The sequence below is a fragment of the Tenrec ecaudatus genome, chromosome 10, assembly GCF_050624435.1.
Source record: "Tenrec ecaudatus isolate mTenEca1 chromosome 10, mTenEca1.hap1, whole genome shotgun sequence".
In the NCBI taxonomy this organism is placed as follows: Eukaryota; Metazoa; Chordata; class Mammalia; order Afrosoricida; family Tenrecidae; genus Tenrec; species Tenrec ecaudatus.
This window is the reverse complement of record NC_134539.1, coordinates 41441130-41456607: the sequence shown is the minus strand read 5'-3', so window position 1 is coordinate 41456607 and position 15478 is coordinate 41441130. Positions and strand designations below refer to the sequence as shown.

At 38.6% G+C, this 15478-nt stretch overlaps 1 protein-coding gene across 3 annotated transcripts in view; it reads right to left on the bottom strand.

The window, feature by feature from the left end:
* SMC2 (structural maintenance of chromosomes 2) overlaps window positions 1–15240 on the bottom strand; it is a 41388-nt gene extending 26148 nt beyond the window's left edge. The window contains exons 1-10 of one of the 3 annotated variants that reach the window (XM_075560255.1): window positions 14992–15240; window positions 14055–14283; window positions 12326–12475; window positions 10120–10242; window positions 7075–7113; window positions 5301–5411; window positions 5093–5137; window positions 3282–3515; window positions 2904–3053; window positions 500–733 (exon numbers count right to left, since the gene is read on the bottom strand). In XM_075560255.1, the coding sequence (XP_075416370.1) occupies window positions 500–733; window positions 2904–3053; window positions 3282–3515; window positions 5093–5137; window positions 5301–5411; window positions 7075–7113; window positions 10120–10242; window positions 12326–12475; window positions 14055–14222 (1254 nt within the window). In that variant the 5' untranslated portion in view covers window positions 14223–14283; window positions 14992–15240. Of the gene's footprint in view, window positions 1–499; window positions 734–2903; window positions 3054–3281; window positions 3516–5092; window positions 5138–5300; window positions 5412–7074; window positions 7114–10119; window positions 10243–12325; window positions 12476–14054; window positions 14284–14878; window positions 14959–14991 lie in introns of those variants that run through there. The other 2 variants (XM_075560254.1, XM_075560256.1) reach the window with 2 other exon arrangements.
* Between the last annotated feature and the right edge of the window lie 238 nt (window positions 15241–15478).

Genomic DNA, 15478 nt, shown 5'->3' with positions numbered 1-15478 from the left:
ACACTATCAAATAGAATTGAAACTTGGACAAAAGCAGAAGGGAACTCTTTCTAGAAAAATCACAAAGTTACAGAAGTACCACATGAAGAGCTAGGTATGGCAGGCATAAAAAGGAAGACAATGTTTCCCTTTCCTCCTAGAGTTTAAGTCTTCAACTTCATGGTTTCAATAAAAGCAAATAAAGACAGTCAAAAAGATGACTCTACTGACTAAGCTTCAATTTTCAAAAAAAAGTTTCAAATTGAACAAAATATCTATTTCATTTAAAAATTCACCCACGGGGGTATTTTATGTTTTATAATCACTTGGTAAACTAACATCATCAAAACTCGGCATTTGAAATTTGCTATTTTAGGTTCTATTAAGATCAACACGGCAAGAAAACTCCTTGATTTTGAACTGATTATTTACAACTCTAGCATAAAACAATTATGAACAAATGATGTGAAGTCGCTTTAAAAACAAATACAATCACGGGGAGCTTAAAGTCTGCCTTTACCTGTTTGGCTTCTGTCTGAGCTTTACTTATATCATTTTTACAGGCCATCATTTGACCAGCAAGAGTTGCTTCTGCTCCATCTTCATTACTGGACAGACCAGCAGAAACGGCATTGAAGTGTTGCTGGGCAGCAGCCAGGGCTTCAGCGTCCTTACTACTCGCCTCTTGAAGGGCACTCAGTCCATCTGACATCTTTTTAACCTCTTTTTCTTTTGCTACTAACGTTTTAGAGTCCTTTAGGGAGGGTTTCAAGCAGAAAAGTATTATTTGTTAAGACAATCATCCAGTTTATTTTGTATATACATATATACTTTTGGGTTATCAAATTTCATAGAAATTCGAAGTTGAACATGGTAAGAAAAAAATATAAGTTGATTCTCATATCATTAAATACAGAATTCCCATTTTGAACTTCAACTGTTTTTTTGGGGGGAGGGGGATAAATATGCTATTTATCCCATTAGAAACTGTTTCACTTCATAAACTATAGTCGAATCTGGAGGAGAATGACTTAAAAAAAAGTGGTATTAGAGTTAATCAAACAAATAAATATCAGTCTATAAACTTAGAAAATTGAACAAATAGCCATCTTAACTGGGCATTTAGGATAAGGAAAATGTACATAGAGTTAACTATTAAAGGCAGTAAAATTAATTATTAAATAGTTGTGTTACAAGCAGCCATACTTAGCATCTTTAATAACAGCCAGGTATCAGACAGAATGAAAGCTACCAGCACAGTGAACAAATAATCTAGCTGCTTCCATGGGCGTGGCAAGACCTTTTGGCCCTTGATTAGTTCATGAAGTTTACATGGGGTACATACTAGGCACGAGGCACTTCTAAACATTAAAGATAAAGACTAAGACACTGTCTTTGGGTAGCCTACATACTCTGGTGAAAGAGACATAAAGTTAAAGGGATAATTATTTTTATAAGAATGGTGATGGGTGAATGAAGGGGGAGTGCAGAGTGGCGACCCAAAGCCCATTTGTCGGCTCTAGAGATCCCCTCATAGAGGGGTTTAGGAGAGGAGATGGGTCAGTCAGGGTGCGATGTAGTACCAATGAAGAACACAGCTTTCTCCCAGATCCTGGATGCTTCCTCCCACCGACTACCATGATCCGAATTCTACCTTGCAGGACTGGATAGGGCAGAGGTTGTACACTGGTGCATAAGGGAGCTGGAGGCACAGGGAGTCCAGGGTGGACGATACCTTCAGGACCAGGGGTGTGAGGGGTGATGCTGGGAGAGTAGAGGGTCAGTGGGTTGGAAAGGGGTAACTGATTACAAGGATCCACATGTGACCTCCTCCCTGGGAGATGGACGGCAGAGAAGGGGGGGAAGGGAGACTCTGGAAAGGGAAAGATATGACAAAATAACAATCTATAAATTTATCAAGGGCTCATGAGGGAGGGGGGAGCAGGGAGGGAGGGGAAAAAAAACAGGACCCATTGCAAAGGGCTTAAGTGGAGAGCAAATGCTTTGAAAATGATTAGGGAAAAGAATGTACGGATGTGCTTCATACAATTGATGTATATCTATGTATGGATTGTGATAAGAGTTGTATGAGCCCCTAATAAAATATAAAAAAAATTATTAGGGCAAAGAATGTACAGATATGCTTTATACAATTGATGTATGTATATGTATGGATTGTGGTAAGAGTTGTATGAGCCCCTAATAAAATGTTTAAAAAAAAAAAAAAGAATGGTGATGGAAGACAATGAATTTGAGCAGATGCCCAAACGAGGTTAGGGAGTAAACCTACTGGGTGGACAGGCATTTGGCAGAAACTAAAGAACATACTCGGATGTTTCAGGAACTCTGGCAGAAGCAGAGAGCATGTGGTGATGAAGAACCAGGCATCAGATCATATCATGTATGGCCTTTCAGGGCATGGGAAAGAGCTTGGATGTATAATGCATCTTTGAGACCACAGACTTTTAAGGGCAGAAATGGCAATATTCATTTATATTTCAGATTATATACAGAAATCAGATTAGACCTGGGCAAGAGGGAAGGCAATGTGATCGATAAGGTAGTCATATGTGACAGTCTTGGGACCGGCTTAGCAGTGAGAGGCAGAGAAGACTATCCAGTGGAAAACTACATTCTCTGCCGATCCTCTTGCCCTCAGCGACTTAATGTTTTCTCCACAAGCTAACGCTTTAAGAGGGAGGCCTCAAAAAGTTCATGGAAAATTTAAAGACAATTATTTTCCTACGAACTTTCTGAAGAATCCCTACATGCTATATAATTTACTAGTTTGTTTTATTACCATATTTCCACGTACTTCATCTACTTCCTACTTGTTCATTGCTTGGTCCACATTAGATGTTCAACAAATATTCGCTGCATGGAGAAATGCCCACTAGTGATCATGAAACAGCTTATTTGCTTACCTCCATCATATTTTTTTCCAGTTCTTTGCGCTTGTTTACTTCACTTTCCAGGTTTTTATTTTTGAGATCAAAAGCACTTTGAGATTTAGTATTCACTCGCTGAGCCTCTGCAAGAGTATTTTCTAAAGAGCGGAGTATGCCTCCAATTTCCTGTAATCAAATGCATCCAATTCAATCTCTTAAAAGCTGTTGATATTTTCTCATGTGATTTTGTGTGGGATAGTTACATCGTTTAAGAGCCATTTTTTGTTCTCTAATTTTAAGGCTAAGGAGTCAATAAGGAATAGAACACTGAGTAAATCCTAAAGAGTTACTATATATAACAGTTTAGTTTCTTTCTCACAGAAGTATATTCTGCCTTATATATTATATTCCTACCTTATCTTTTCTTTTTTCTAACTCTTCTATTTCCTGAGTAAGCCCTTTTATTTTTTTATCATTCTCAGACAATTCTTCTTGAAGTTTCACAACTTTATCTTGCATTTCCTTTAACTGCTCCGCTGAGCGTTCTTTGGTATCTTCAGCCAGCAAGAACTGATAGGCAATATATAAACGACTCAGGTGTTCGATTTCTCTCATTACTTTTTGGTACTCCAAGTAGGATGACCTTTCCTAGAAGAGAAGTCACCAATAAAGGATTCTTCAAGACTTCCTATTTTAAAACACATTTGAACAGAATCAAACTATGATACTCCAAATTTCTAGCCCATGATATAACATTACTATATCTAAGATTAAATAATCTTATAATGACAAAATTCTAAGAACTTGTAAAAAACATTAGAACTCTTTTAAAAATATATATATTATACCATTTTTAGTGAGCAGATTGCAATTGGCTGTCAACCTAAAGGGTGTGCTGTTCAAACAATCCAGCAGCTCTGTGGAAGAAAGTCATAACGGCTTCCATAAAGCTCATATAGGGTCATCATGAGATGACAAGGAGCCCTGGAGACACGGTGGGCTATGCACTGAGCTGTTATCCACAAGGTTGGCAGTTTGAACCCACCAGCCCTCTGCAGGAAAACGATGAGGCTGTCTGCTCCCATTAAGATATAAAGTCTCAGAAACCTAAAGGAGCTGTTCTATTCTGTCCCCTAGGGTATCTGAGTTGGAATCAACTTGCCATGAGTATAAAAAGTTTGCTTTAAACACTCAATAGCAACAGGTTGTAGTGAATTTTATGTGACTATTTCTGGTAATAACACAATCAGCATTTAAAAATAACAAATAAATGTGAATATACAGTTCATAGACTATGTCTCTGATAGGACCATACCTGTACAGTCAATCAATCCTTCCAACATTAACATGCTATTGAGTATAATTTGCAGAATTATCAAGCTATCTACTCAGCACTCACTCATGAAAACTACAGGCATCCCACAAAATATTACATTTCATTCCAAAGGGACACACTGTGGCACTTTAAATGACCAGTTTACAGATGAAGATGTCAGATTTAGAAAAAAAATTTTAAAGGGACAAAAATTTGGTCTGAAATGTTGGTTTAAATTCCTGATCTAGTTTTCTTTTTTATCTTAACTAAGCCATGCATATACAGTACCTTCAATATCACAATTTTTCTAATTCTAAAAACATAACTTTATTATTTGAATTACGGAAACATTTTTCAGCAGTATGAATTTCACTGAGCATTCAATTAACATATCTTAAAACACAATGTGCTACAAATGAATTCCTTCCCTATGCAACAAACACTAAAGAAATACTGACAAGTTTTATGATGTAGATTAGCTGAAAAATGGCAAGACAACAAGCAGGCCTTTGTTTCCATCTCTTTCCCTCATAAAATGTTCGAGCAGCAGCAAATATGTGATAGCACGTACATAGCAGCTATCCCCGACTAGCATTTTGCAGAGTTCCATATCCTGAAGAAATGTTATTCTAATCAATTCTAATTGTCCCGGACAATCTAAATGTGATTCTCTTCACCAAACTAGTAAAAGTTGACACAATGTGGAGCAAAATCAACGCCATTACAATGTAATAGGTAGAAAGCACACGTCTCTGTACACAAAAGGCTAAGGTATGGAACACCAACTCAACTTCATCTCATCACAGAAATAAATTCCCCTAAACCAGTGCATTCTGCATTCTTAGGCATGATATTGGATACATTACCAACTTAAGAGACATTTTATTAACTATCTTTGGACATATTATACCTCTTTTAATTTTTGAATGGTTGGAGTAATCTCTTCTTCAAGTATCTGAAAAATAAAGGAAAATCAGTATTTTTAAAGCACCATTTTAAAAAAAAGTACCATGGTAGGTTATAGAAAAGCAACCAGAGAGGAGAAAATCAGTTTTCCCTTCTCACAGCATAAAATATCTAAAGGAAAACTGTGCTCTTGTTCATGTAAATGTAATTACCGTCTTAATTTCTTTCAGCTTAGCCTCTTTCTTTTCTATAGTCTTCTGGGCAGCTAACTTTTTGTATTCATACATTCTGGTTCCAGCTGCTTCTTCTATCATCGATAAAATCTGCAACGACAGTGGGTAAATAATTTAAGATGACTTAGCCAATTGTTCTCTTCTGAATTAATCATAAGTGCATCATTTACGCAGGGGTCCTCAAATTACGGCCCGCAGGTCACATGCAGCCCGCTGAGGACATTTATTCGGCCCGCCGGGGTGTTTTGCTGCCGCTGTCTGTCCTGCTTAGCAGCTGACTCATCCAATGTGCATAGGAATTTGTTCATATTTTTTTTCAAACTATAGTCCAGCCTTCCAACGGTCTGAGGGACAGTGAACTGACCTCCTGTTTAAAAAGTTTGAGGACCCCTGACTTAGAGCCAGGACATTACTAAGCGTCTTGTCTTGTCAAAACAATGGTCCAAATGAATCCTTAGAGTCAAACGAAAATTCACATAGCTATCTATAACACATATACTCGAGACATTTCTAGATCATCACCCAAATTCTAAAATCACACTTTCCACTCGTTTCCAAATCATTTCTTTTTGAAAAATTGAAACCAGTTCTCTTTTTTCCTTCGATTACAAGTACAAAAAGACTTCATGCCCGTCAGCGTCTACTTGAAACTCATCCAGCTAGATTTCAGCTGTTTGGATCCCACAGGGATCAAACACAGCATAGAAGTGTGATCGCAAGCGTGGCACGTCCCTTAGAGAAATTCCACAAACTACCTAATCATCTTTGCACTTAATTTCTGACAGGAAGACTGGTATTTTCTCTTAAAATTGTTAAGAATTAAACAAAAATAATACCTGTGGAAAAGCATTTACCGTATATACTCGGGTATAAGCCGAGTTGTTAATGCAGGTTTTGTAGTAAAATTCGGTGTCTCGGCTGATACTCAGGTCGGCTTATACCCGAGTATATACGGTATTTTAGTGCGGTCCATGATTGCCAAACTGAAAGGATTGCATTATCGATTCATGTCCGAGAAGTTCTGTGCCCGTGATGAGGCGCAGTTCCAGCACTTTTCTTTTTAGTGCAAAATATTTGCGTTTTCCTTCCTTAAGAAGTTCCCATTCTACATGGACAGTGTGGACATTACCCTAGGACAGACATCATTGCACTTCAATATAGATCTTGAACTCTTCTACTTAATGACGGACACCAATGCTCTTGAAGTTTTCTTTCCTCGCATAGCAAACCATGACACAAAATGATAAATATTTAATTTCAACTTGTTATTCTTAGGATATTCATTTTTGTTTTTCCTTTCATTTTTTGTCATTTTCAATTTTCTTATATCTACACTTTATACACTGTGTTCCAATTATTCATGGTTTCGGCTTCCATAAACATTTAGGCTTGACAATTCCTAAGGGCAGTTTCTACCATGTCCTATTGAGTCACTACAGTCAGAATCGACTTGATGGTAGTGAATGAAGGATGCATCGCAAATAGTCCTTGTATGTTCAATCTTTGACGACATGTGAACACAGTATTTAAATCTTTTACAGTAGCGTTTCATTCTCATGCAATACTGACTCAGAAAGTATGCTTTGTACAATCAAGCTGTCTTAATAAATGGGACAGTGCCAACTATAAAACAACACTCTTTACAAATAATCCTTAAACAAACAATGCGACCATAATTTAATAATTAACTGTCTGGAAGAATAAAATGCTATTTAGAATGACTATATTCACTACTCATAAACAGTATTCTTACCTCTGGAGGTTTCATGTTCAATACTTTTGTAATTCGACCCTGAAAGCAAAAGGACACACTTACTACAACGGTGGCAAATAGCATAAAATGAAACCCAAGGGCCTAACTCTTAAGTAAAGTAGTATGCTTCTTATACGTGGATCACAGGGGACCAATCCTACTATCACATGGGGTTTTCTGAAGTAAAGGACCCATTGGACAGCAGCTAACAGTAACAACATCCTAATAAATCAATTTTTGTAAGTTCTTTATTGTACTTACATGAAAACATGTATGTTAAATTTGAGACCAAGGATATCCTACAATTTTAGGATTTCTAATCAGTTTCTCATTGACAGTGATACAAATCTAATGAAACAAAGTTATTAAACAATATAATTTTTTAAATGATACGTTAACTCAGAGTTAACTAGTGTAGCATAAAGCAGTATTATTGCTGTATAAACATCTATTTCTAAAATGGGCATATAAATTTTAATGGAATTACAATTATGGATTGAATTGTCTCCTCTGAAAATGTGTTGTAAATCCTAACCTTTATTCTGTAGTTATAGTTCCATTTAGGCATAGACTATCTTTGTATGATGAGGCAAGATTAGTATAAAGAATATCTTGCATCAATCTCTTTTGAGCTATGAAAGTTATTACACAAGAAAATAGGGAAGATAGGGAAAAGCAGATGCCAAGACACATGAAGAACCAGGATGCAGAAGCTGTTAAGACAAAGACTCCAGAACTAACAAAGTCTACCCCCAGAGCTGGTACTCTGATTTTGGACTAGCCTCCCAAACAGTGAGAAATCTATGTTTTTTAAAGCAGAGCCAAAGAACTATGAGAGGAGCAAAGAGAGATGTGCCTGAGAAGGAAAAGCTGTGGACAAAAGAAAATGTATCCGTAACATTTCACCGCCTGCAGAGTTGGGTGTGGCCACTGCAACGTTACCCAAGAAGAGTACTATGCAAGGAGGGAGAATTGGTGTCAGAATAGGGCAGAAAGAAAAAAGTTGAAGGGAAGAAACGTGTGAACTCTTTCCCTTAAGATTCATCTTTGGGCAGAAGAGAGCTGGCCTATCCCTCACTTTGTGTAGCCTAAAGATATGTCCGCTACATTATTTCTCAGGCCTCAACCTAGAATACAGAGGTCATGGCCCATATTCAGAGTCTGAAATGTAGGGTTACCATCCAGACAGTATGAGAAATTGGATGGTAAAACAGACTCAAGACATAATATATACTGTTCTAATGGGTTCTGGACTTGGTTGGTGCCTTATCCCTTCTTCTAATATTTCCCTTTTATAATGAAAATATTTACTTTGTACCTGGCTTGCTCCACCATTGCATTTTGGAAGCAGATGACTTGTATACTATAAGTCACGAATTAACAAATGAAGAGGAATTATGGCTCAGATAGTGTACAGCTACAATGAAACCCTTAATTATTGTATTCAGATGTTTTGAAAAATTGTATTTGGGGACATGGAGTAGACTAAGACTTTGAGAATGTTGTGATGGGTTGACTATTTATGTGACTGAGGGAAGAATTATAGGGGGGAGACACTCGATGAGTACAGGGTAGATAAGGCTACGAAGTGGTGTAGTTGGTTACACATTGTGCTAAGGTCAACTGTTTGAACTCAACCACCACTGCACAGGGCAAAAGTGTGCTTTTCTACTACCATAAAGGCAGAGGTCAGTTATAACCTGGATACCCTAGGGAGTAGTTTTACTCTTCCCTAAAGAGCCCCGTGGCACTGTTGAGCAAGCATTGCACTGTTAACTACAAGTTTGGCAGTTCTAACCCACAGGGGAAAGATAAGTACGGCTTCTCCCACATAGATTTACACACCTTGTATGTTTTCTCCCATTCAGATTTACAAAACTTTCCATGGAGTCAGCATCAACTTGATGGCAATGGGTAGGGAGAGGGTCTCTTGAGTCAAAATTGACTCCTAGGCAGAATTTTTTGGCAAGGGTTTTAAAGTGTGAGATGTTCTAGATTGGATTATGTCCTCCCAAAATATTGTTGTTAATCCTAACCTCTACATCTGTGGTTCTATCCCATTTGAGAATGAGTTGTCCTTGTTGAGGACAAAATCCTGCTTTGTGAATGAAGGAGAATTTGCATAGGTTATATCTAGAGTCAATTTCTTTTAAGATATGAGATAACAAGGAAGGGAGTAGAAGAGAGAAGCGATAAAATATACCAAGATACATGTAGATATCTAAGGGACCAGAAAGTAGAAGCTAACAAGACAAGGACCTTCCTCTTACACCAAGTGAAAGAGAAAGACTTCTATAGTTGGCACTCTGAATTTGAACTTCTTGCCTCCTAAACTGTAAGAATATAAATTTGTTTGTGAAAGTCATGAACTTCCGGTATATCTATGATAGGAGCACTAGATAACTGAGGCAATTATTTAACATCTTGATTTTTAGGAATGGCAGTCATCAAAGAAGTACATGACATACCTCTAGGCATTAAATAAAATGCTTAACTTCAATGCCAGAAAACATTAACTAAGTCATTAACCTTTTGCCCCACCCCCTCACCAAAAGGAAAATACAGCCAGCTTTTAGAATTTAAATGTATTTGAAAGACATTTTCAGCTTTTAACCTTAGATTTAGTGAAAAAAAAATTTTGAACCTCATCATCCTGTCATGGATTATGTTATGGTTTTTCTAAGGGTAGCTGTATGGGTCTAGTAAAATAATATGAGGATGAAACGTCAACTTTTTTCATTAAACCTCTTAAAAAAACAATTATTGAAACTTTAATATAACTTGAAATACTAAGATTCTTTAATTCAGCATTTTACAGGAATTAAAAAATTATGAGCATAAACTGTTCTTTTAATATGAAGGTAAGTGTTAAAAAAAAGTTAGTTCTAGATGTATCTCCAAATTCCATCAATTTAAGTAATTAGACAACATTTATAAACAGGGGCCAAAACACCAGTATATTGGTAAATTAAGAAAAAAAAACCCAATCCAACAAAGAACTTCACCAATTCTAATGATTCTATAATGACCACAATCAAAATATACCTGCATAATAAGAAAGTGAGGGTTGTTAACATTAAGGCCAACAGAACAGAAGAGATCTTGCACCCGAGTGTTGTTTGCATTTACTCCATTGATTAAATACTTATTTCTGCCACCAATAACCACCTAGAATGAAAATTTAAAAAAATTTTTTAAGTGATACAATATATATACATCTTGTGCAAAGATAATAAATTTCCTTGTCTGGCTGGGTGTGTGTGTGTGTGTATGGTTTTTATTAGCATCTAATACATATATTATACAATTCAATAGTTCATTCATATTAAGAGCTGTACAATCACTCCCATAATCAATTTTAGAACATTTTCTGCTGTTAGGTCCCCATTTCCTCCCAACCTCCCCTGCCCTGTCCCCTGGTAGTTACTAAAGTTTACTGACTCTATCAATTTACCTGCCCAGTAATTCATATACAGAACATACTAACCAAAATAAATAAAAGACCTTAATAACGACAAAGCAGAGAAATCTCTAATGAAAAACAAATATAAAATATTAAAAACTTGAACAAATTAAAATGGGTTAACAGGAAGAGCACATGGTAGTTTTAACTTCAACTGTGTCTGCCACAGTGCTGTACAATGATGACTGACAGCAAGGCTATTCACAGCTCTGAATCACGGCCAGAGGCTTAATCTGACACTGCAAATCCACCTGGGCTTCCACTGCCATCCACAGTCTTCTGCAACACACACACACACACACACACACACACACACACACACACACACACACACACACACACACAATGATAAGCACCCAACGGTGTCTACATTGAACTAAGTTAGGGCCAATTCAGGCTTTATGCTTCCAAGTATGTGTGAAACACATTTTCTATCTCTGGTAATGAGCTTTCTGCATTTCCCCCCATACTTAAAGCTAACTCCTCTGGCCCCACCTCACCCACCCTACTCCTTGATTTTTAATAGGAAAAGAGGTCCCAAACTAAAGACAAGTGGCCTTGATGGCAATCCTGGTCAAAATTCTAAAGTGACTCCCCACCTTCAGCATGGATTAACTACAACCCAGCCAGAGCTCAGCTTCTTTATACTCCTAGTGCAGTATTTACATTGTCAGCTACGTGTGCCAGCCTGAACCAACACATTGTTAAGGTCTTTATATGCAAAACGTTATTCATTCTTCTTTCAATCTGTTTATCCTGGTGCACTCAGAATTCTCAAAATCTTAATAAATATTGGGGGGAAGCTTTGTTTCAATTCTTTATCTAACTGGATTATTAGGTCAGTGTTCATGTATTCACATATTTTTGACAAACGACCTAGTATACTACTCATAAATAACTTGACAAGGTCTTCATTAATCCAGTTTGGGACAAGATACAGGTTGAGAGATGGACAGAATGAGGACAAAAATAACTAGGTAAATTAGGGGCAAATGGAGTGGCAATTCCTTAAGGGTGATAGAAGCCTGGGAGGACAACAGAATCCTGTCCCAACCTACTCAACGTTTTTTGTTGGTTTTTAAATTAGTGGCCATATTAAGATAGAAAATAAAACAAAACAAAAACCTGTGGCATCATGCTAAAACAGCAAGTAAACCAGAACAGAATTAAAAACCTTCCTAACTGAAAACATGGTGTGATTATGAGGAAGAAAATAAAGCAATAGCTATATGGTGCAGAAAAGGAGCCTGGTGGCACTGCTGGGTAAGCTTTGGACTGCTAACCACAGGGCGAGGGGTTCACTGCCATACGCTATTCTGCAGGACAAAGACAAGGCTGTTTGCTCCCATATAGATTACAGCTTTGAAAATCTTACATAAAGTTGCTTTGAGTTGAAATTGTCTTGGTAGCAATGGATTTTAAGCCCTGCATTAAAAAAAAAAAGCAAACTATAAATGTGGTAGGAGCGTGACTTAGTGATAATGGCTGTAAAAATAGTGATTTTAAGGAAATTTGATGTGAATTTTTAATGTGCCATGAATTCTCTAATCTTAGTATGAATAGCGTGCAGCACCTACAGTGAAAGAAATAAATTTCAATCATGTGGTAAGAAGACAAATGCTGGTACATCATAAATTTCTGGCAGTGTACACTCAATTTAGGCATCATGCATTTGTAAAAAGTTAAATAGGAAAGTGAAAGAACTGGAAGCAATTAAACATCAACTGCAAGAACTTTATAAGATTGTACAACTATATGGCTAAAATGGGTATGTTAGTAGGCACTTACCTGTCTTGTTATTGTGATTTCATCATGAACTTCAAATCCCAAAGGACTTTGTTTTTTGTCTGAATTATCAAAAGTGATTGACACTGAGGCTTTGGTAATACCAGCCTGCCCATTCTTATAAACTAAATCTTGTAAATTAGAAGCCCGAACCTAAAATAAAAAAAGACATCAAGTACAAACCCAATTATATTACATCAAGAATAAATATTACATCTGTGGCATGGAAAATAGGCAATCTATATTGGGTACCTTTCTGTACAGGACCTCGTCAAACCTGAGCAGAATCATTTTCTACCATTTCTTAACAAAAGTCTGTTAGGCAGGTTTGTTGTTGCTGTTGTTAATTGCCCCTGCCTTGGTTCTAAGTCAGTGATCTTATGTACAACAGAGAGAAAGTTTGTCTGGTCCTGTGCCATCTTCATAATCATTGTTATGCCTGAACCCATGATTGTATCCACTGTGTTAATCCATCTTTTTTGCTGACTTACTACTTGACCAAGCATGATGGCTTTCTCCAGGCAGTCAGTCCCTTCTGATAACAGGTCTGAAGTATATGAGCAAAGTATTGCCTTCTTCCCCTCTAAGGAGCATTCTTTAAGAAGCTGTTCTTCTCCCCAAATAGTTGGATTTGTTTTTCTGGCAGTCTATATTCAATACTGTTCACTAACACCACAATTCTAAGGCACCAATTCAATTAAGTTTTAGGCTTTTCTTATTTAGAAATATTTAAAGGAAGAAACAAACCAAAAACCAAACTCACTGCCATTGAGTTGATTCCGACTCATAATAACCCTGTAAGGCAGGGTAGAATGGTCCCTGTGAGTTTCAGAGTAGACAGTCTTGCCTTTCTCCAGAAGAACAGCTGGTGGTTTCAAACTGCTGACCTTGCCTTTAGCAGCTCAACATGTATCACTAATCCACCAGGGCTCTATAGAGTTACAGTAGGAATGTCCTTTACCGTTTCCAAGGCTATAAATCATATGGAAACTCTCTCCAGCAGATTGGAATCATGAACATTTTGGTTCACAGCTAAGCACTTTCCACCACTGGGACTTTTAACGGCACCAGAACCAAGCCCACTGCCTTTGAGTGGATTTGGACTCACAGCTAACTGATAAAGGTCAGAACAGGAATGTTCCTCACATTTTTGAGACTGCAAACCTTTATGGGTTCAGAAAACCACATTTTTCTCCTGAAGAGCAGCTGGTGGGTTTGAACTGCTATCTTGCAGTTAGCAGCCCACCAATGTTTAGAGCACAGGTGCACCAGGACTCCCACTCTTCTAACTCCTATTAGCAGTCATGCCTCGAACAGTATTACAGTGCAGGGGGTACACACTCTCGAATGATGCTGCTTAAAGTAAGCACCCCGAGTTTGGGTGGTGTTGTAGAGTGCCTTAAGAGGATGGGCCTTAACCAAATTTCTTAGGTTCTAAGTTCTCTTCTAAGAAAATTAAGTGATAATATTACTACATTAAAGGCTTCAAACTCACTGCTATTGAGTCGATTCTGACTCAACGTGTCCCAAAGTGACAGGGTAAAACCATCCCTGTGGGTTTCCAAGGCTGCATATCTCTATGAGGGTGGAGTTAGGTATAAGATAATTTACATAAAGTGCAAAACACAATACTTTAAAGCAAAAGAGACAGAATTATTGCTTACGTGTCTGTGTAAGACCGACTTCCTTGCCCAACCTCAAATTCACCTAAATTGTAAAGTTTATACTTTACCTGCGATAGGTTGGAGATACCCAGTAAGAAGCAGATAGAGTCCAATATGTTGGATTTTCCACTACCATTTAAGCCAGTGATAGCATTGAAGAGGGGGTCAAAACCATTGACTTCAGTCCTCTGTGCATAGGACTTGAAGCCCTCCAGAATGATTGACTTAATATGCATTTTCAAGTCTGCCTTGGACCCGGTAAACCTGTGTTAGCATCAAATAGGCCACCAACCACTTCTGTACAAAAGGGAACAACAAAATTTAGGTGAAATATACAAACTTGACACACAATGAGAAGACTAGAACATAGAAGTTATAGCCCAAAGGGAAAAATAAATCATTTGCCAAGCTACTCACTTTGATGTAAAAAGCTTTCTTTCCCTATTTAAACACATGAAGTTAATTAAATTCCAAGGTTAGCTTGAAATCCCAAGTTGAGCACCGTCCCTGTTCCCAGCCCATCTTCTACCTTTACCATTCCCTGAACTAGCTTACTTCAGATCCAGTTCTTGATGCCCCTCCCACCGGCGGTAAACACGGGTCGGGCACGTTACTCCTTTACCACCTTCACGTCTTTGCTCCCAGCTTCTTCCTGACTTTCCCGGGAGAAATTGCATTTCTACACATCCTCTACCATTCCCTTTTCTCCTAGAAGCACTTTTGGCGGACACGAAACCGTTACTTGTCCCACGTTTCAGCATACAAGTTCCCCTAAGATCTCCGCTGGCGTCCATCGCTAAATCCCCAATGAGGGCGAGCTCACAGAAGGGGTCCGTAAACGAGACTGAATCCCATAAATTCTGCACGCTCTGGCTTTTCCACAAGCTGTTACCGCGTCTCATCTGGCCTATCCGCGAACAGCTCGCCCCGCTACAGCGGCTCAGAAGTAAGCGTTCCCGCCAGGCAACCTTCGTTCCCATCCGAGAGCCCTTTCTTTCTACTCACCTCCCACCCCGCCACCTCATTTCCCGCCAAGAACGCCAGGCCCAACGGACCGCGCGCACGCACCTGCCCGGTCGCTGCCTCAGACCGCTTGGGCTGGGGAGCCCGAGGGCACCCCTAGGCAGCAAGGATGCAGCGCAGGCCAAAACAGCCGGCTTCCGGCACTAAGCAGGTAACTCTACCATGGCGGAAACAACATTGCCGCGGGAGTCGGGCGACGGTGCCGGAACTATTTATTCCTTTGAATTTCGGCGCGAGCAAAGGACCCCATCTCCACCGGCTAGTTCCTCTGCTGCCGCCTAGCAGAAGCCTGATTTCCTGCTTCCGTCTTTTCCCTCCAATCAAGCCATCAAAGCAACAGAAATACCGGACAGAAAATTCTGTCTGCGAAAGTTTCGGTGTGGGAGGCGGCGAGCTTCTTGCGATTAAGGAAGAAGGTGGAATTTATTAATACAGGCAACCGGCACATCTTGGGCAGTCAGGCCTCAGC